We start from the raw sequence: 21268 nt of genomic DNA, 5'->3' as shown, positions 1-21268 counted from the left end.
AAGCTTCTTCCACACGGACTCATACATGGAGAGAGTGTAAATGAAGCCTGAAGGGGATCATTGAAATCTGCCTGAGTGAAGAAGGCTCACTGTGGTTTCCTCTCACTTTTACTATCTCCTTTCTCTTACCAGACTGCAGTTCTCCTCAGTGCAAGGCCATGCTATGACTCAGACTTCCTTGTCACTCTTCCTACCAATCATATGTTTTCTGTGGAATCGTTCTTAACTTCCCTCCTTTTGTCCTGGACTCTGTCTCTCCCAGCTGACTCAGTTTGAGTTAATCCTGACGCATGTCCAAATATAAAGCCATTTCCCTAGCTTCTTCATTGTCTCCTAGGTAAAAGCAAGCAATGCTTTCTATTACAGTCCTTAGAAAGCCTCTTTACTATGTGGCTTCTGAATTTTTTTTTTGACTAAAACCCATCAGAGTTCTCAGGGGAAACATTTTTGCTGCCAAGGGCCATTTGGATATTTAGGACATCATTTGAGGGCTGTACACAAATATCAAAACTTATTTCCATGGGCAGCCAAAGAGAAGCATCTATTTCTGTCCTGTCATATACTAAATGATATCAAGAGTCTACTACAACCTAGGTGTCATATGTACCCCACCCCTACTTTGTGTATGTTGACTATATTCAAATATCCAAATATGTTTCAACTATGTCTTCAGTCTCTGTTTAAAAAAATTAATTAATGACAGGAGTTGTTTGGAGTTGTAGAGGAAGCAATGTTTTCTAGTGGTTTTATTTTGTATAACCTGTAATTAAATTAATACACAGTATAAACAACCACTTCTCTGTTGTTCTGTTTTAAGGTTTAGATATTCAGATTGGCCAAGAATCTTTTGGAGTTGTCATGGTTAATCTTTTTCTTTTTTCCCCCTAGCACTGGGGCTTGGACTCCAGGGCTTCTCTCACTTGACTTTCTTGCTCACTTCTGGCCCTCTTCTGGCCCTCTACCACTTGAATCACGCCTCCAGTCTGGCATTTTGCTGTTTAATTGGAGTTTCTGTCTGGGTGAGTTTTGAACTGTCATCCTCAGATCTCAGCCTCCTGAGTAGCTAGAATTTACAGGCATGAGCCACCAGTGCCTGGCTTGTGATGTTCAATCTTGATTATCAGTTTAACTGGATTGAGAAGCATCTAGAAGATTAGTAAAGCCCAGCACTCTGTCTGATTTGTGACCATCAGGAGATGAGCTTCTCTGCTACCATGTTTCTCTCGAATGATGAACTGAAATCTTTGCAAGTATGAACTAAAATCTTTCCTCCCTTAAGTTGTTTGGCGAAGGCATTCTGTCACAGCCTCAACTAACATGGATTCTTCCCACTGAGAAAGGCAAGGGATCATTTTCTAATTAATCACTTGTCTTTTGGTCTCCTTGGAGTCTGGGAATCAGGCTGTCATAAAATCAAGACAATCTCTCCTCATCCTTAAGCCATTTTATTCCTTAAAACTATCAAACATTTATGTGAAGCAACATTCATATTGTTTTTTTTTTTTTTTTGCCAGTCCTGGGCTTGAGCACAGTGCCTGAGCACTGTCCTTGGACTTTCTCAAGGCTAGAGCTCTCTACCACTTGAGCCTTAGCACTACTTCCGGCTTTTTGCTATGTATGTGGGGTACCAAGGAATCGAACCCCGGTCTTTGTGCATGCTAGGCAAGCACTCTACCACTAGGCCAAACTCCCGGCCCCCATATTGTTGTTCTTCAGGGCTTGAACTCAGGCCCTTAGTATTGTCCTTGGGTTTTCTCATGGCTAGAACCCTACCACTTGAGCCACAGCATCACTTCTGGCTTTTTTGTATGTATGTCGTACTGAGGAATCGAACCAGGGTCTTCATGTGTGCTAGGCCAAACTCCTGGCCCAGGTATGTCTTCTTCAGGTGACTAAACTGTTGTGATGAAACTTACATTTTCTTTTTTTTTTATTAAAAAAATGTATTAACACTTAATTTTTTTACATCATATTTCTTTATTTTTTTCTTTTTCTTTTCTTTTTTTGGTAAGTCACGGGCTTGAATTTGGCCTGGGTGTTGTCTATGAGCTCTTCAGTTCAAGGCTACCACCCTTCCCTTGAGCCAAGCCCCACTTCCCTTTTTTAGAGGTTAATTGGAGATAAGAGTATCAGGTTGTTTGGTTCCTGGACTAGCTTTAAACCTTGATCCTCAGATCTCAGCCTCCTGAGTAGCTAGGATTACAAGCGTTAGCCACTGTACCTGGCTACATCATATTTCAAATGTCAAGTTTAACAAATAAGAATTCTCAAATGGAATCTGTATGCAATAACTAAGACATAAATTTAAGAACAAAATTAAAATTAAGCTGAGAATTTGTATGTCATAGATACCTATCGATCTATATGTATCAATATGTCTATAGAATATATATCCCATCGTAGAATTATATGTCTCTGTAGTTATATTTCCAAGTTCATGTCAATGACCTTGAGTACCTGAGTACTGAGTCATTGCTGTTGTACTGTTTGGATCTAATGTCCACATATCAAGGAGTTTTTTTTTTCTTTTTGGTCGGTCGTGGGATTTGAATCCTGGGCGTGGGCATTGTCTCTGAGCTCTTCAGCTCAAGGCTACCACCCTACCCCTGGGGCCACAGTGCCACTTCTCATTTTCTAGTGGTTAATTGGGGATAAGAGTCTCCTGGACTTTATGCCCAGGCTGGCTTTGAACCTTGATCCTCAGATCTCAGCCTCCTGAGTAGCTAGGATTACAGGAGTGAGCCTGGCTAAAACTGACATTTTCTTTTTTCTTTTTTTTTTTTTTTACCAGTCCTCGGCTTGAGCTCAGGGCCTGAGCACTGTCCTTGGACTTTCTCAAGGCTAGAGCTCTACCACTTGAGCCTCAGCACCACTTCCGGCTTTTTTCTATGTATGTGGTACCAAGGAATCGAACCCAGGTCTTCGTGCATGCTAGGCAAGCACTTTAACCACTAGGCCAAACTCCCGGCCTAAAACTGACATTTTCTTGACCTGGCTTTCTAAGAGATTATTTTTCCCTCCATGATTGTTTTGTAGAACTATTTTGTATATTGACAGAACTAACTATAACAAGTTGTCTTTACTCTTTACTGTATGTATGTTTGTATGTATTTGTGGTACTGGAGATTGAATTTAGGGCCTTGTGCTTGTTAATCTATGGCTCTGCCACTTGAGCTTTCTACATTTAGTTTGTTTTATCAGAGAGCATCTCATGCTTCTGTCCAAGCTGGCCTTGGCCTTCCTCCTAAAACTCTGCTTTTTGAGTAGCTGCAATCCTAAACATAGGCTACCATGGTTGGCCTTTTTCACTAATTTTTTTTAAATCTAGACTCATCAACAGATTTTTTCAGTGTTTTTCACTTACCAAGTCTTTTCCTAGTCAAGTTATTCTTTTTTTTTTTTGCCAGTTCTGGGCTTGGGCTCAGGGTCTGAGTACTGTCCTTGGACTTTCTCAAGGCTTCAGCTCTACCACTTGAACCTCAGCACCACTTCTGGCTTTTTTCTATGTATTTGGTACCTAGGAATCGAACCCTGGTCTTCATGCATGCTAGGCAAGCACTTTTCCAGTAGGCCAAACTCCCGGCCCCTAGTCAAGTTATTCTTAACCAGTCTTATCTATTGCCTTATGAGAAGAGCACTGGGCTAGGTTTGCAAGGGTTATTTTTAGTCTGGAAGTATTTAATAACATTTTTCCTGGACCCTTGGGTGTTTGTTCCTGAGGCTTCAGAACATTGACTCTAAGAGACCTAAGGCCTCCAGGCTTTGTGAACATTTTCCTGTCCAGACGCCTGAACCATTTTCTGATCTTTTATTGTTAGAGGACAATGGTCATGTCAGAGGTAGGAATGGGATTGAGATGGATTACAATAGCACTTGAAAGCCTTGGATCAGTGGGTCATTCTTATTTTGTGTCTAACCAATCCTTGACTTTCTCTAACCTTCAAGGGAAACAATGGTCCACATTAGTAACTTCCGTGGGCTGAATGAGAAGGTGTGGTTTGAAGTTCATGCTGGGGACCCTACTGGCATTATATGGATGCATCTTATCATGAACATTTATATAATGTTTAGTTTGTGCCAGATGCTAGGCAAGGAGAGATGATGATGATGATGATGATGAGGTCTGCCCTTTTCAAGGGGTAAGTAAGCAATGCATAAACATGGATGCCCTCATAGCACACTACAACAATGGCCTAGTAGACTAGTGGCTGTCATTATTGAAGCAGTTTCTGCATACAGGAGCTTGCAGGTAGAATCCTTTGTTCTTATGCCAGATCAGCCTAATTTTATTTTAATAATTAATTTATTTTTGCCAGTCCTGGGGCTTGACTCAGGGTCTGGGCACTGTCTGTGGGCTTTCTCAAGGCTAGTGCTCTACCACTTGAGCCATAGTACCATTTCTGGCTTTTTCTGTGCCCAGGGCTTCATGCACGTTGGACTAGCACTCCACCACTAGGCCACACTCACCGTCCTGATCAAGCTCATTTTAAACCCAAAGAAAATGAACGCAAGCCAAATAACTTACCTCATTTCACACAACTAGTCAAATCCTTTGTAGAAATGCTTGGATAGAAGCAAGAAGAAAGGGAAGATGGACAAGGAGGCCAGAATTCTTTCAAAAGTGTAAATGTCGTCAAGAGTGTGTAAAGGCAGACAGAGTGGACCCAGCTTACCTCTCACACACTTATCTTTCCTCTGCAGTCTTGATTTCTATCTTTCCTCTTTTTCCTGCTTTGGCCTAATTCTTTTGAGCTGCCCCTGGGCCTCCTGCTGGACTTGCTGAATGCTGAACTCTCCAGGAAGCTCTCCTGGCCCGAGTTACACTTCCTCTTATTCTGGGAGCGCCCACACCCAGTGTCCCTTTGTCTGTAGGGGCTGAGCGCTGAGCCTGCCTTCCTTGGAGAAGCTAAGGTTCTGTATGTAGCACTGCCAGGCCTTAGGAATTACATCCTTTTTGCTTTGGTGCTCCTGATTGGCCTGTCTGTGAAGATCCCAAAAGGCAAATGGGACTGGTTTGTATGTAGGTCAGCTCTCCTGTACTTGGAGATTTTCACAGCACATGTGCCCTTGAGCTGGGAAATCCAGGCTCTCACCCCAGCTCTGACACTGTGGGAATACTTGACCTTCTGCAGACTTGGGTAGGAAAAGAACATACTCTTTAAAAAGTTGATTAATGGCCTGGGAGTATGGCCTAGTAGCAGAGTGCTTATCTAGCATACATGAAACCATGCCTTGTTACCACATACCCAGAAAAAGCTGGAAGTGGTGCTGTGCCCAGGCCCTGAGTTCAAAACCCAGAACTGGCAAAAAAAAAAAAGTTGATTAATGACTTTGTTAGGACCACTGGTTGCAAGTAACTGACATGAACTCTTTCGCCTAAGAAGGCTTTGCTTGCTTTTCTAGAGTGGATGTTGAAGCTGGAAAATGGTTTCTGGGAAGGAGGCAGTCAGGCAGTCCTGGGAGGTGGTGGGTTTCCTTTACCTGTTCTCACTGGGAACTTACTCCAGCTACTCTCAGTTGTTGTCATGTTGCTGTGATTCACTTGGGCCAGGTATTCCACTGGCTGATGGAATACAGGACATGTTAGTATGCACACCTCCAATATGGAGTCTCGTGGGTGAGGGGAAACGCCTCTCTAGATGGGGAATGTCCTTTCCTGGTAGTTGGCTGTCAGCCATTTTAATAACCAATGTCTGTCGTAATAAGTTTCTAAATACACATCACAGACTTGGACTTTTTAACTTTATTTTTGGCAGTACTGTATTTTGAGCTCAGGGCCTTGCACTTACTAGGCAATTATTCTACCATTTGAGCCATGACTCCAACTTTTTTTGCTGCTTTTTTTTTTCCTGGCCTGCAGTTTGAGCTCTGGGCTTGGGGATTCTTGCCGATCTTTTTGCTCAAGGCTAGCGCTCTACCACTTGAGCCACAGTTCCGCTTCTGGCTTTTTTCCTGTGATTTATTGGAGATAAGAGTTTCACAGACTTTCCTGCCTAGGCTAGCTTTGAAAACAGTCCTCAGATTTCAGCCTACTGAGTAGCTAGAACTATAGGCATGAGATACCAGCACCCAGGGCTGTAATTATTATTTTTTGCCAGTCCTGGGCTTGAGCTCAGGGCCTGAGCACTGTCCTTGGGCTTTCCTCAAGGCTAGAGCTCTACCACTTGAGCCTCAGCACCATTTCTGGCTTTTTTCTATATATGTGGTACTGAGGAATCGAACTCGGGTCTTCATGCATGCTAGGCAGGCACTCTACCACTAGGCCAAACTCCCGGCCCCTGTAATTATTTTTTTTTAGTAGGGTCTCTTATTTATGTCAGGACCAGCCCGGACTTCAATCCTATGCACATTTCCTGTCTACTTAGGATGATGAATACATTACCACCATGTCCAGCTTTTTATTGATTTGAAATGGGGGTCTCACAGTCTTTTTTTTTTTTTTTTTTTGTGCCTGGACTGGTCTCAACCCGTAATTCTCCTAATGTTTACCTTCTGAGTAGCTAGGATTACAGGCACGAGTCATTGTATCTGGCATTGTTTTTAATCTTTAAAAGGTATAAAAATTACACTCATTGGGGCCGGGAGTTTGGCTTAGTAGTAGAGTGCTTGCCTAGCATGCATGAAGACCTGGGTTCGATTCCTCAATATCACATACATGTAAGAAAGCCGGAAGTGATGCTGTGACTCAAGTGGTAGAGCTGTAGAAAGCCCAAGGACTGTGCTCAGGCCCTGAGTTCAAGGACCCGGACTGGCCAAAAAAATTTACACTCATTTTAAGAGTAGAATTTAATATGGTTTTAGTAAATGTATAGCTTCGTACTACTCTCACTACACTTCAGTATTAAGACATATTTGTTGTCTCAAAAGATCTGTAGTTTATTCCCATTCTTCATGTTCATTCTCACTCCCATCCTTTTTGTTGTTTGTTTTTGTCTCTTCAGATTTGAACATAGGTTTTTATATTTTTCTATTATAATGCTTGGTTATTCTGGAAATTCTGATATATGAGGCAGGAGAGAGAAACACTCTAATAGAGTGAAAGTCCAGATCATGTTGGTCTCAGCTATCTCTGCTCTTTACTTTAGGTTTGCCCTCATCTCCCAAGCCTTAACACTTGGGAGAGTGGAGTTCTAGTCTTGACACTGCCATTTAGCTCTCATTTTTTAAGCTTCAAGTCATAAAATATTCCAGACCTCATTTCTTCATCTATAAAATTAAGAAAATGATTTGACAAGATGGTATCTAATGTTCTTTCTGTAATCAGCAATCATAGTCTTTTTTTTATAATGAAATCTTTTCTGGTGAAAAATTGCTTCTTGATTTTCTGTGCTCCTTTCAATCAGAGGCCTGAAATAAAACATTAAAATTAACATTTATTCAGAATTCACACAGAAGTGTACAGGGATAAGTACAGCATTTCTGCTTCTGAAATTACTAAATTTAAAAGCTTTCACCAAGACCTTTTCCACTGTATGTGTTGTGTTTTGTGTGTGTGTGTGTGTGTGTGTGTGTGTGTGTGTGTGTGTGCACATGCGCGCGCGCGTAGAAAGATGGAAATTAATTGGAAACTTTCATTATCTTTCATGCTTCAGGGTTTATTCAAATGAGACTCAGTGTACTAGGTGAGGGAAATAGAATCCTGGGAGCAATTAGGGTTTTTCCTAGATGGAGCTTGTGGATTGATCAGGGCATGCAGGCATGAAATTGGGTGTGGATAGAGGAAGTAAGTTCAGTGTGCAAGGCAGGAGGGGGGCTCAAATGCTACTGCCATTGCCAAGGTGAGAAGTTGGCCTTGAGAATCTGCTTGGCCTCTGACTTAGCCAACAGTTGAAACAAAAAAAAAACCCACCCATTTCATCTTTAGGGGGAGGAGACATTTAGCAAGTTTGAGGGCAAAAGAGTAGGAAAGTTGAAGTGTTCTGCATTGCTCAGCAAATCTCTTATCTCGTCTAGGTCTGTCTTTCCAAAATACTAGGTTAAGGTAGCTTTGGTTTCTGCCAAATTGTGGAGTCTGGCTTTTGGCACAGCTGACGGTTGAAGAGTGGCTTTTTTTTCTTTACAAATAGAGAGGTTCTCACTTTGTTATCTGATATATTGGCTATATTTGTATTTGGTTATTTGAAATTGGATAGGGAAGGGGGAAAAACAAGATGAGGGGTGGGGGTGGGGGCGGGAGGAAAATGGGGACCAAGACATGAGAAAGGGTATCAATGTTTGTGAAGTAATGCACCTTCTATCTGGCGAATATCATGTAACCCTTCTGTTAATTACAATAAAAAATAAATGAAAAAAAACACAAATAGAGACGTTCTTAAGTTTTATATTTTATGGTGTCTTTCCTTTTTGTGCCAGTACTAGGGCTTAAACTCAGGGCCTTGGGTGCTGTTCCTTGTTTTTTTTCCTCTAGGGTAGCACTGGACCACTCACACAAGCCACAACTCCACTGCTAGTTTGTGAATAGTTAATTAGAAATGAGTCTCAGACTTTTCTACCCAGGCAGGTTTTGAACTGTGATTTTTTTCAGGTCTCTGCCTCCTCCAATGCTAGGATTCCAGCCATAAATCCCTAGCTCCTGGCTGTGATGTCTTTACATATGGGATTTTGTATACTGTTATCTTAATTATACCTTTGATGTATTTTTTTAGCTTAATGTTTTAATTTCATGCTCGTGGCCAGAGGTAGTTTCCCAATAGATACTGTTAAAATGAAAGTTTTCTCTTCATGTTTTGTCTTTGCTTTCAGTGTCTTGAAAGCAAGGCAAGGAAATGGTTTGGGGGCACATTCTTTCTCCTGGGCTCTTGTGAGTGTGTTGGCCCTGTTTGTGCAATCTGAGGTCTTCCATTGCCTGTGGGCCAAGCAATTTCTTAAACCATTGCTGCACAGTAGAAATAAGATACAAGTTACATATGTAATTTTAAATATCCTGGCACTAACACTAAAACAATGTGAAATCAATTTGAGTATATTTTAGGCCAACATATCCAGAATATTTTGACATATAACCAATGTAAAAATTCTTTAAAAATTACTTTTATTGTTTAGGTGATGTACAGAGGGGTTACAGTTATGTAATAAGGCAATGAATACATTTCTTGTCAAACATTGTTATCCTTCCCTTGTTTTTCTCCCACTTTCCCTCACCCCCAATCCTTCTTTCCACCATACTATAAAAATTCTGGGGTTATTTATATATTTTTGATTGGTCGTGGGGCACTTGACTTCAGGGCTTGAGCACTGTGCCTGAGCTTTTATTCAAGGCTAGCATTCTATCACTTTGAGCCACAACTCCACTTGCATTTTTTTGGTAGTTAATTGGAGATCGGAGTCTCACAGATTTTCCAGCCTAGGCTGTTTTTTGTTTGTTTGTTTGTTTTTGTTTTTGTTGGGTCATGGCACTTGAACTGGCCTGGGCCTGGGCGCTGTCCCTGAGCTCTTCAGCTCAAGGCTGCCACCCTACCCTTGAGCCAAGCTCCACTTCCATTTTGTAGAGGTTAATTGGAGATAAGAGTCTCAAGTCTTTGTACCCTGGCTGGCTTTGAACCATGATGCTCAGATCTCAGCCTCCTGAGTAGCTAGGATTACAGGCGATTATAGGCGGTGGGCTACTGGCAACCAGCTCTTTTTCCTTGATCCTAGGAGGTCTTGACAAAACCTTGCACAGGATTTCCTACCGTTAGAGAAACCTGATTTGTAAAAATTCATTTTGACAGGAAAGGTAAAGCAGGAAGTGATTATTCATGTTACAAAAGATTCAACCACAGGATCTTTTAAATAGCAAATTCCTTTCATGTACTGAAGAAAATGACTCAATTAGCAAAAAAACTGATCGACACTTGACATTTTAGTAGCATCATTGTTGGGCAGGGAACTTATCTATCAATATAAAATGTAAGCTGAATGGTGAAGCTGAGGGGTACACCCAGGTGCCAGGAAGGTGATAAGGAGGAAATCCTGGTCTTGTGCGGGGCAGAGGGCAGGGAGAGTCCACATTATTACTTAAGTTTGAGCAGTGTTAACTTCTTTTTTATACCAGTCCTGGCCCTTGAACTCAGGGCTTGGGTGCTGTCCCTGGGTTTTTTGCTTGAGACTAGTGCTCAGTTACTTGACTTACTTTTGGCTTTTGTGGTGCTTAATTGGAGATAAGAGTCTTATGGACTTCCTGGCTGGCCTGGCTTTGAGCTATGGTACTATGATCCTCAGGTCCTAGGCTTGTAGTAGTTAGGATTACAGGCATGAGCCACTGATGCCCTACAGTTAATTTTTCTTTAAGCTAGGGGTAATTATTACTATTTTTTGCCAGTCCTGGGCTTGAGCTCGGGGCCTAAGCACTGTCCCTGGGCTTTCTCAAGGCTAGAGCTCTACCACTTGAGCCACAGTACCATTTCTGGCTTTTTCTATGTATATGGTACTGAGGAATCGAACCCGTGCCTTTGTGCATGCTAAGCAAGCATTCTACCACTAAGCCAAACTTCTAGCCCCTGTGGGTAATTATTATTTTTATTATTTTTTGCCAGTCCTGGGCTTGGGCTCAGGGCTTGAGTACTGTCCCTGGATTTTCTCAAGGCTAGGGCTCTACCACTTGAGCCACAGTACCACTTCTGGCTTTTTGCTACGTGATACTGAGGAATCGAACCCGGGTTTTTGTGCATGCTAGGCAAGCACTCTACCACTAGGCCAAACTCCCGGCCCAAGGGGGTAATTATTTTTAAAGCTGGTAGTAACTTCCTTTTCCAACTGGGAGTTTAAAGGGTAGGTTAGGAGGTAAGCCCTTGGGCTCTTCCAAAGGAAGATTGAAGAAAAATCAGGATATACTAGCTTCTGCCTGGTTTGTCATAGCAGGCAAATGGCTGTTTATTTTGTATCTACTGACTTGATGCACAATTCATTTGCACCTTGGAAAGATTCACATGGAACTCAGAGAAAATACAACTTGCTTCATAGGAAGGAAGAAGTAAGGCTATACTTGTAAGGTGGTCAGGTTGTGAGTCCTTGAAAGGTTCACTAGCCGAGGCCTTCCTGGAACATTTGTTTTCCTGTACTCCTTTCCTCTCCCAAAAGCACTGGGTAAGGCTTCTCCCAACTCCATCCACCATGCTTTTTGCTACTCTGGAGGCTGTGATTTAAGGATCACTGTTCAAAGCCTGTCTGGGTAGGAAAGTCTGTGAGACTCTTCAATTAACCACCCAAAAGCCAGAAGCGGAGCTGTGTCTCAAGTGGTAGAGCACTGGTTTTGAGCAGAAAAGCTCAGGGACAGTGCCCAGGAACCTGATTTCAAACCCCAGGACCAGCACACAAACAATATAAGAACCAACAAGTATCTGTCTGTATTTTATAGAAGGGCTATTATTAAGTTAGGTGATTCCTTCATTTGTGTGAACAGCACTGTGCTTATATAAACTAAGAGGGCTCCAGGCACAAACTCTAGGAGTTTGGCATGTCTGGTCTGACTACTCAGATTTATATGCCAAATAAAGAGATATGAAGGGTAAAGAGAGGAGCTTTATTATGTGGAAGACAGTACCTGAGTCCACCACCAATTGAGGAAGAGAGTGCAGACATTTGCCTTGGGCTAAATAGTGAGGAAACTGGCAGCTGGGGGATGAAAAGTATGCTTAATGATTAAGCATCCAGTCACAGGTATGTCCTGGTTGATCATTAGCTCAGTCTATTTCTGGCACTGTTCTGGAGACGTTGTTATTCCTGCATCATTTGAGAATAAGAGCAAGTCAGTCACTGTTGCCTGATGAGTCGTCTCACCTGAGTTTTGGCTGGCATCTACCTTTGGAGCAGTTTCACCTTTTCCTGTGTAATGGTAAGAAGGCACAGGTGCCTTATACCTGTTAGTTTAGCTACTGAGCCTTCTGAGTAGTCAGGGACATAAGCCCCTGCCACCTAGCTAAAATTTAGTCATCAAAAAAAAAAAATCCGTGTTGGCATTGCCCAAAAAATTTAGTAGGTTTATTTATAATTCTTATAAAGCTGAAGTGAGACTCGATCAAATGAAAAAAAAAATTGACTTGCACTAATGCTTTACATTCGTACATTTATATAAAATTTTCCCACAGATAAAAGTGGAAAATGCCAAAAAAAGGGAGGATGTCTGCCTTTTTTGTAAATATGTTGCCATGAAGAACACTTTAAAAAGAAAAGGAACAGGGAGTGTAGCCTAGTGGTAGAGTGCTTGCCTAGCATGCACGAAGCCCTAGGTTCGATTCCCTGGCCACATACTCAGAAAAAGCTGGAAGTGATGCTGTAGCTCAAGTGGCAGAGTACTAACCTTGAGCAAAAGTGTCCAAGGACAGTGCCCAGGCCCTGAGTTCAAGCCCAGGACTGGCAAAGAAAAGAAAAGAAACAGAGCTGGCAGCTAGGTATGGTGGCTCACGCCTGTAATCCTAGCTACTCAGGAGGCTGAGATCTGAGGATCAAGGTTCAAAGCCAGCCTGGGCACAAAAGGACCTGAGACTCTTATCTCCAATTAACCTCTACAAAATGGGAAGTGGGGCTTGGCTCCAGAGTAGGGCAATAGCCTTGAGCTGAAGAGATCAGGGACAGCGCACAGGCCGGGTTCAAGCCCCCATGATTCCCGCTCCACCCCCCCCCCCCAAAAAAAAACAAAACAAAACAGAGCTGGTGTGTCAGCGGCTCACACCTCTAGGTTGTGAGTAAGCTGATATACTTAGTAAGCTGAGATCTATGGATCATGGTTCAAGTCCAGCCTTCTCTAGAAAGTTCATGAGACTCTTCTCTCCAATTAAGCACCAAAAAAGCTGGAAGTGGAGCTGTGGCTCAAGTGGTAGAGCACCAGCGTAGAGAAAAAAAAAACCTCAGGGAGTAGGCCCTGAGTTCAAGAAAGCTACTTAATGGTATGCAAAAGAACACAAAGGAAAGGTACTTAATGGCATAAGACCCTTTGATTGTAAGATGAACTTAAGCACTTGGTCTGTGATACTACCACTTGCATGGTAGTATTGGCAAGTTGCTAGGTAACCATACATTCTGGTGGCCAATTTTGGACTTGAACCCCTGAAACAGTAAGAGACATTGGATTGAAGACAACCCACTGAGTCTCAGCTCCCATTTCTGATAGCTATCAAAGAAACTAGGTTGGTTTCCACTTTTCCTTGTCCCCTGCTTTGTGTTCTTGCATTAAATAAATTTGCTGATCTGCACTTTGTGTGCCTCCTTTGTGGATTGTGTCAAATTTATACTGTGTATAGTCCAACTACCTGGTGTATCAGTAGGTTTGAAAAATTGAATATAGCTTTCTTTTAGTTGGAAAAAAACTCTCCTCTTTTCCAAATACCCACTCAGGGACCCAAGCAAGCCCATTTGTCTTGATATTTGAGTTGTTTGGTCATCTTATATGACCTGATTAGTTTGTGTTCACCTCCAAACATGGCCGGCAATAAGTTTTCACCAAGAGCAGAAGTAGAAGCTCTATAGTAATTTTCTTATTTACTTGGAGCTGCGTGTCGTCTATAGCTCCTGCTTCCTTCACATCTGTCTTTCAGGCTGCTAATCTATTTAGTAGCTATGGTAATTTTAAGTGGAGTGGTAGCAGTGTTAGCAGCAGGTATCGCACAGCTCCAGAGCGCCCCCTGGTGCTGGAGTTGGTGAATGCTCTCCTTGCCCAGTGTTCTTGGTTCTATTGTCTCAGGATACTACTTCCTGTCTCTTGGAGAATCTCTGTCTGAACTAGGGACTGTTCTATAAATAGGAAGTTGATGTTTTTTCTTTTAAAAAAGTAGATGAAGGCCGTGGGTTTGGCCTAATGGTAGAGTGCTTGCCTAGCATGTACCAAGACCCAGGTTCGATTCCTAGGTACCACATACATAGAAAAAGCCAGAAGTGGTGCTGTGGCTCAAGTGGTAGAGCTCTAACCTTGAGAAAGCTCAAGGACAGTATCCAGGCCCTGAGTTCAAGCCCCAGGACAGGCAAAAAAAAAGATGAATAGACATTCTAACTCTTTCCTCTCATCAGCGCTGCAGGCCCCTGAAATCGACATGTCTCTCTTTGGAGTACACTGGCTGAGAAAATGTCAGCTTCCTTGCTGAGCTTCAGGTTCTTTCAGGGGGAAGATGGGTATGGTACGACTGAAATGGAAAATGAGGTGAAATATAGGAAGGCAGTGAGCAGTGTCTGGCACATAAACAGTGGTGGTAATCTCAGTTCCAGAAGATTGATCTCGAGGTGATCCGAAGAAAACTCCTCCTCCTCCACTTCTTCTTTCTTCTACTTTCTTCCTCCTCTTCTTCTTCCTCCTCCTTCTGCCAGTCCTGGGGCTTGAACTCAGGGCATGGGCACCGTCCTTGTGATTTCTCAAGGCTAGCGTTCTACCACTTGAGCCACAGAACCAATCCTAGCCTTTGCTGTGTATCTCACCCAAGAATTGAACCCAGGGCTTCGTGCATGCTAGCCAAGCACTCTACCACTAGGTCATTCTCCTGGCCCTCTTTTTCCTTCTTTCCTCCCCCTCCTCCCCCTTCTCCTCCCCCCTCCTTCCCCCCTTCTCCTCCTCCTTCTTTTGTCGGTCCTGGGGCTTGAACTTTGGGCCTGGGCGCTACCCTGAGCTCTTCAGCTCAAGGCTACCACCCTACCCCTTGAACCACAGCCCCACTTCGTGTTTTCTATTAGTTAATTGGAGATAAGAGTCTCTCATTCTTGAGTTCTTGGGCTCAGTACCACATACATAGAAAAAGCTGGAAGTGGTGCTGTGGCTCAAGTGGCAGAACGCTAACCTTGAGCAAAAAGTGTCTAAGGACAGTACCCAAGCCCTGAGTTCAAGCTGCATGACTGGCAAAAAACCCCAAAAACAACAACAAAAAAAACACCCAAAAAACAAAACCAAGAGTCTCATATTCTTTAGTGCCAGGCTGGCTTTGAACCGAGATCTTCAGTTCTCAGCCTCCTTCTGAGTAGCTAGGATTACAGGCATGAGCCACTGTACCCAGCCTCTTCTTTCTTCTTCTTCTTCTTTGGTGGTGGGGCTTAAGTTTTGGGCCAAGGCACCATCTCTGAGCTCTTCAGCTCAAGGCTACTGCTCTACCACTTGAGCCACAGGGCCACTTCCAGGTTTCTGAGCGTTAATTGGAGGTAAAAGTCTCAGGGACTTTTGTGCCAGAGCTGACCCCTTGAACCACAATTCTTGGATCTCTGCCTCCTGAGTAGCTAAGATTATAGGCATGAGCCACTGGTGCCCGGCTTTTTTTTTTACTTCTTTGGCGATAGGTGTCCCACTATGTTTTCTAGACTTTTCTCAAATTCATGGACTCATGAGTTAATAAAACCTTACAAACCACAATGAGAAGCTTATATTTTGGGCTCTTTTAGATCTGTAATACATTTCAAGTTAATTTTAATGTATATATACATATATATATACTTTTAATAGAAATTCTTTAACTTTTCTTCTATTATTTCAGCATAACTTTTTTCCCACCAGTCTTGGAGTTTGAACTCAGGGTCTTCTGCCCAAATATCTCAAATAACTAGGCGTATAGGAATGATTCCCTGAACTTGGCTGAAAGCTGTCTTTAAATCTGCCTGCTTCCCATTGGTATACTGATTCATTCTCACTGCCGGGAAACAGTAGATGGCACAAGAAAATCTGAGTATTTCAGCTTGCTTGACAGCATCCAGGAGGTATCAGGAGAAAGGTTGCTTTGTTTTCTGTTTTTAACACTCCTCCTTTCCATCGAAAAATTGATGACAGTAGGTCACAACCCAGCTTCATTCTGGTTACACTGCCTTTATGAGTAAACCAGCCAGGTAGAAAGGCTATTCTGAACAGGAAGTGCTTTGAGAACTTCCCCATAATGGCTATGCCAAGCTCATGTGATGGGACCCTACTCGCCCATACTTGCCTTTCTCCTGGAAACATGAAGGTATTTGTTCCCTGGCATATTGAATTTTGTTAATTATTTATGCCTTTTAAATTTCTCTTTCAGAGTTCTTCACCAACGTTTCTTAGATCTGGAGGGATTCAAAGGCTAGAGGGAAATGCTAACCAACCAGATTTGACCAGTGTACAATATGCATGCGTAGAAATGTCACATTATAATCCATTCATATGTAGGATCGTAATATGCTAATAAAATTTTACCAACCACAGTGAAATAAATTATACTCTGAGCACTTTTGGATCTGTAATCCATCTTGAGTTAAATTTTAGTACATATGCACTTTTCACAGAAATTATTTAATTTTTCTTCTTTTTGCCCCTGGTCCTGGAGCTTGAACTCAAGGCCTGTTGCTGTCCCTGTGTTTTTTTTTTTTTTTTTTTTTTTTTTTTTGCTGGTGCTCTACCACTTGAGCCACAGATCCACTGCTAGTTATTTTGTGGTTAGTAGGAGATGAGTCTCACTGACTGGGCTCGCAGATGAGTCTTGCAGTCTGCCTAGGCTGGCTTCAAACCTTAACTTCTAGATCCCAGCCTCATGAAAAGCTAGGCGTACACGTGTGAACCCTTGGCTCCCATCTAGCATAATTCTCAAGTTGTTATCTGCCACTTGAGTTTCACTGAATTTTCACAAATATTCCTTCCTTCATGACTTGCATGCCCTTGGGTGGGCAGAACCTCATAATGCCACTTTCATTGTGTGGTTTCCCCCTGAATCCCCTGCTGGCCTTGAGACTTTAGGCTACCTTGCCTGTGTCTGACTATGATCAGAATTTTGTGGCTTTTGTTTTATTTGCTTTAGGTTAACCAGAATCCGTTTTCTGTGTGTGATTCTGTTATTTTAAATATTTCTAGAGGGAAAGTCCTTTTCATATGACTTTACTGGTCTTGCAGCATGTTGGACCTTAGACTTCTGTAACATTTGACTTAAATTGCTCTTTTTTTCCCCTTCTGTCTGTTTCAGTGGAGGCGATAGTGGAGTTTGATTACCAGGCCCAGCACGATGATGAGCTGACAATCAGCGTGGGTGAGGTCATCACCAACATCAGGAAAGAGGATGGAGGCTGGTGGGAGGGGCAGATCAACGGCAGGAGAGGTTTGTTCCCTGACAACTTTGTAAGAGTGAGTACAAAGTAAAACCCTTTTCCTGTCTCTTGTCTGGGCTCTGCTGACCAATTGTGGGGGCACTTGTTGACTCTTTGGGGCTGCTTTTGGATCTGGGTGATATCAACAAGTGCATGAGAAGTTTTGCCCTTGTTGTCTGGGATGCCTGCTTTGAAAAGGCTTTGTGTGTGTGTGTGTGTGTGTGTGTGTGTGTGTGTGTGTGTGTGTGTGTGTGTGTGTATGCCAGTTATCAGGACTTGAATTCAGGGCTTGGGGTTCTTAGCTTCGTGTACACAGCTGGCACTCTACCACCTGACTCATGGCTCCATCCTGGTGTTTTGCTGATTAATTACAGATGAAGTCTTGCATTTTTAAACTGGGTTGGCTTTGACCTTTGGTCTACATGGTTTTGGGCTCTTAAATAGCTAGAATTACAGGTATGAGTCTGGCCAAAAGGGCTTTGTTTGTTTTTAATGATATGGGATAATCTTTTCCCAAACCATGTATCCCGTCTTAGAAAATGCTGGAAAATATAAGGCTTGTTAAATTGTTTATGTTCTTGTTTATTTGGTTTGAGAATTTAAAAGAAAATTTCCCTTTTTCCTTTCTTTTCTTGTCTTTCTTTCTTTTGTTTTTTTTTTTTTTTTTGGCATGTCCTGAGGCTTGAAACTCAGGGCCTGGGCACTGTCTTTGAGTTTTTTCAAGACTATCACTCTACCACTTGAGCCACAGCACCAATTCTGGCATTTTCTGCATATGTGGTACTGAGGAGTCAAGTCTGGGCTTCCTACATGCTATGCGAGCACTCTACCACTAGGCCACATTCCCTGCCCCCCTGGGGGGGCAGTGGGGGGGCTTCTTTTGCTAAAGGCTAGCACTCTACCACTTGAACCACAGTGCCACTTCTGGCCTTTTCTGTTTATTTGGTAGGTAAGCACTCTACCTCTAAGCCAGATTTCTCCATTTCATGCAAAATGGCGGTGAAACTCAATTTTGACTGCTTCCATCAGGTGGCAAACAAGCTAAATGCAGACTCTGAATTAATGCTGTGACCCACCTTTGTATTCATATGACCTTTTTGATAGAAGTGATGATATTTTCCTTTATTTTCTTTTATCCTTGAAATATCAAAAAAAATCCATTTCTTCAGTAAGGTTGTGAAAATTACATTCTTTGTACAACTCATCTAGGGCTTAATCACGAAAATGTAGCTATTTCTATTAATAAATGACATGGTTCACAGTTGTAAATAATAGTTTGAATTGCTGGGTAAAAAAGGCATCACCTGGAGGTTGTTCCTCAGGGGAAGACTAGGCTTAAAAGACACACTTTCAGGGCCGGGAATTTGGCCTAGTGGTAGAGTGCTTGCCTAGCATGCACGAAGACCCGGGTTCAATTCCTTGGTACCACATCCATAGAAAAAAGCCGGAAGTGTTGCTGAGGCTCAAGTGGTAGAGCTCTAGCCTTGAGAAAGTCCAAGGACAGTGCTCAGGCCCTGAGCTCAAGCCCAGGACCGGCAAAAAAAAAAAAGACCCACTTTCATATTGGAAAGCTTCCTATTCCACACCCGGCAAGAACAGATTGCCATTGATATGAAAAGCTGCATGCAGGAATCCCAAGATCCTTTGCCATATTCGTGGAGATACAAGGTCATATTTAGGAAAATGCCGTGAGAAGCAGATATTTTGGGGATGGTCCCAGATAAATGGTTAGCTCTATGTCAGAGGAGTGTCTGAGGGCTGGTTAGGAGTGCTGATGGAAAAAACAAACAAACATATGAGGAGCTGGGAGTTTGGCCTCGTGGTAGAGTGCTTGCCTAGCATGCATGAAGTCCCAGGTTTGATTCTTCGGTTCCACATACACAGAAAAAAGCCCGAAGTAGTGCTTGGCTCAAGTGGTAGAGCTGTAGCCTTGAGAAAGCCCAAGGACAGTGCCCAGACCCTGAGTTAAAGCCCCAGGATTGGCAAAAAAAAAAAAGTGAGGTGTGCTGCACTTCAAGTCCCTGGGCTCCCACTATCTCTACTTAAAGAAGTTCATCTTTAGGATATTGCCGCAGAGTTAAAAAGGAAACATTACCTTAAAGTTGTTTTTGTTCTTGTTGTGTACAAAGGCAGAGGGGGAAGTTTTGTTGGTAACATGCAGCTAGACCCCGCCCCCAAGACTGCGCTTAAATCCACCAGTTCTCTCCCCTGTTTTAAGAGGGGGAAAACAATGCATCAGCATTGATGGATGTGTTGTGGTTCTTAATGGCAGGAGGCCTGCCTGGGGATGCCTCTGGGCTGGTCTAAAGTAGGTTCCAGCAAGACTCTTGACTGCCATAGGCTTTGGCTTAAGGGGACACTTGTCAGGATATGGCAGAAAGAAGGGAGGCCAGAGTTTCCCCTCTGACTCTCTGTCTGTGGGGTTGCCTCAAATTGCTGGTGCTATTGCTTATACATAGTTGGCTTGCTCTATGCAGTGTACCTTTCTCCAGCTCCCTTGGCCTTGGGATTTCTGTGTATCTCATTTTTTTCTTTTTTTTTAAAATAAAAGTCTATTAATCTAGCCTAAGATTATCCTTGTTTTGACATACCGTTTCTTGTTGAAAGCCCAGCTACCTCATTGGCTCCTCTGATGATGAGATGACACAGCTCTGGTGATCATTTAGCACAGTGGTAGCCACCTGCTGAGTGTTCCCCTATTCTGTTAGCAAGTGACAAATAGCACTCTCTCCTGGGCTGGACTTCCTGCGCTTGCCTAATCAATTGAGCTTGTCCACTGAGGGAAAAAGTTACACCGTTGGAAGGTGCTTGTTTCCCTTAGGTCAGAAAGGGTGTAGAAGAATGAACGGCTGGGAATGCACTATTTGTGACGGTCACATTTGGCAGAAAATGAATCTTTCTTTCAGAGGGCTGAGTCTCTTTGTAAGTCTTCACCCTTAGGCTTATTATTGAAAATATCATAGGTAGAAGTGGTGGCTCTTGTAGAGAATTCTAATAACAGAAAATCTCTTTAATAGCAATTCTATTGGCATAGGCGTGAAGTTTTAAAAGTGACTCTGTATGTCCCATGTAGTTTAAGGAGAATTGGTCTCCAGATCGAATGGGAATAATCTTGTGAAATCCCATTGGTTATCCATCAGACCTTTACCCAGTGTCCCATTTAAGCATGTGCTCCCAAAGTGTTGGCATGCAGTACCTACCTTCCACTCCATTGTCTGACCCTCTCAAGACAAGAACAGCAGCCATCCCGGTGTTCCTTATACTAGTCCATACCGATGATCAGGAGAGACCTGTGTTTTGCTAGCTCGCAGGCTACAAGCTGTTATCCCACATGGCCTTTTGGGTTTGTCTTTTCGTTATTGTTACGTAGCTACGCATAAAGAATCTTCCACCCTCTCCTACCACTTTCCCAACTATGAGTGCCTACATCAACAAACTGGAGAAATCTCAACCTAATACTCTAAGGATAAGCCTCAAGCTCCTTGAAAATAGGAACAAGCAAACTCAAAACCAGTTAATAGATTATTATTATTATTATTATTATTATTATTATTATTATTTTGGTAGTAACTGGGTACTAGGGTCTTAACTAATGCTAGGCAAGCACTGTACCAGAGGGAGACATAACCTCCACCTAACCATTTTCTTGGTACTTTTCTGTGTGCTGATACTAGGGTTTGAACTCAGGATGTTGAGCTCTTGCTTGGCTTTCTTGTTCAAGGCTATCACTTTATCACTTGAACCATACCTCCAGCTCAGCTTTTGGCTTTTTATTTTGGAGATAGATTCTCCCTGCTCAGGCTGGCTTTGAGCTATGGTTCTCTAGGTTTCAGCCTCTTAAGTAGTTGGGATTACATGCATGAGCCACTGGCATTTTGTTTTTGAGATAGGGTCTGTTACTTTTGCTTGAGTTGGCCTTGAACTCACAATCTTGCCACTGCCTCCTGAATAGGTGGGACTAGAAGCATGCTTCACCGTGCCCAACTAAAGATGAATTCTCACATTATTATAATCATATCAATTGAGATCATGCATCTTAAGTTTTCTTGACTCCTTTAATGAAAAAACGAACACAATAACACACCTGATTCAATGAAGATATGCAGAATTGGGTAAAAGACAGCAGAAAAGGGAATATTCCAATAAGATTGTGACATTAGATTCAAAACAGGTTCATGTCTTAGACAAAATAAAATTCTAGCCTTCGGGATTACCTTTTCTAGCAGAAAAGGAAAAGAGGAAGCAGTATAGTTTTCTGGTTTCTTTTGTTTGTGCTATTCTCTGA

General features: G+C 42.6%; 1 protein-coding gene across 5 annotated transcripts in view; it reads left to right on the top strand.

The window, feature by feature from the left end:
- Nucleotides 1-21268, top strand: part of Sh3kbp1 (SH3 domain containing kinase binding protein 1) — a 320820-nt gene that overhangs the window by 42284 nt on the left and 257268 nt on the right. For 4 of the 5 annotated variants that reach the window (XM_090326686.1, XM_090326688.1, XM_090326683.1 and 1 more), the window contains exon 2: nt 16863-17020. In XM_090326686.1, the coding sequence (XP_090182812.1) occupies nt 16863-17020 (158 nt within the window). Of the gene's footprint in view, nt 1-16862; nt 17021-21268 lie in introns of those variants that run through there. The other variant, XM_090326685.1, reaches the window with a different exon arrangement.

The sequence above is a fragment of the Megascapheus bottae genome, chromosome X, assembly GCF_031878675.1.
Source record: "Megascapheus bottae isolate mThoBot1 chromosome X, mThoBot2.hap1, whole genome shotgun sequence".
Taxonomy (NCBI): domain Eukaryota; kingdom Metazoa; phylum Chordata; class Mammalia; order Rodentia; family Geomyidae; genus Megascapheus; species Megascapheus bottae.
This window is presented reverse-complemented; position numbering and strand designations above follow the sequence as displayed.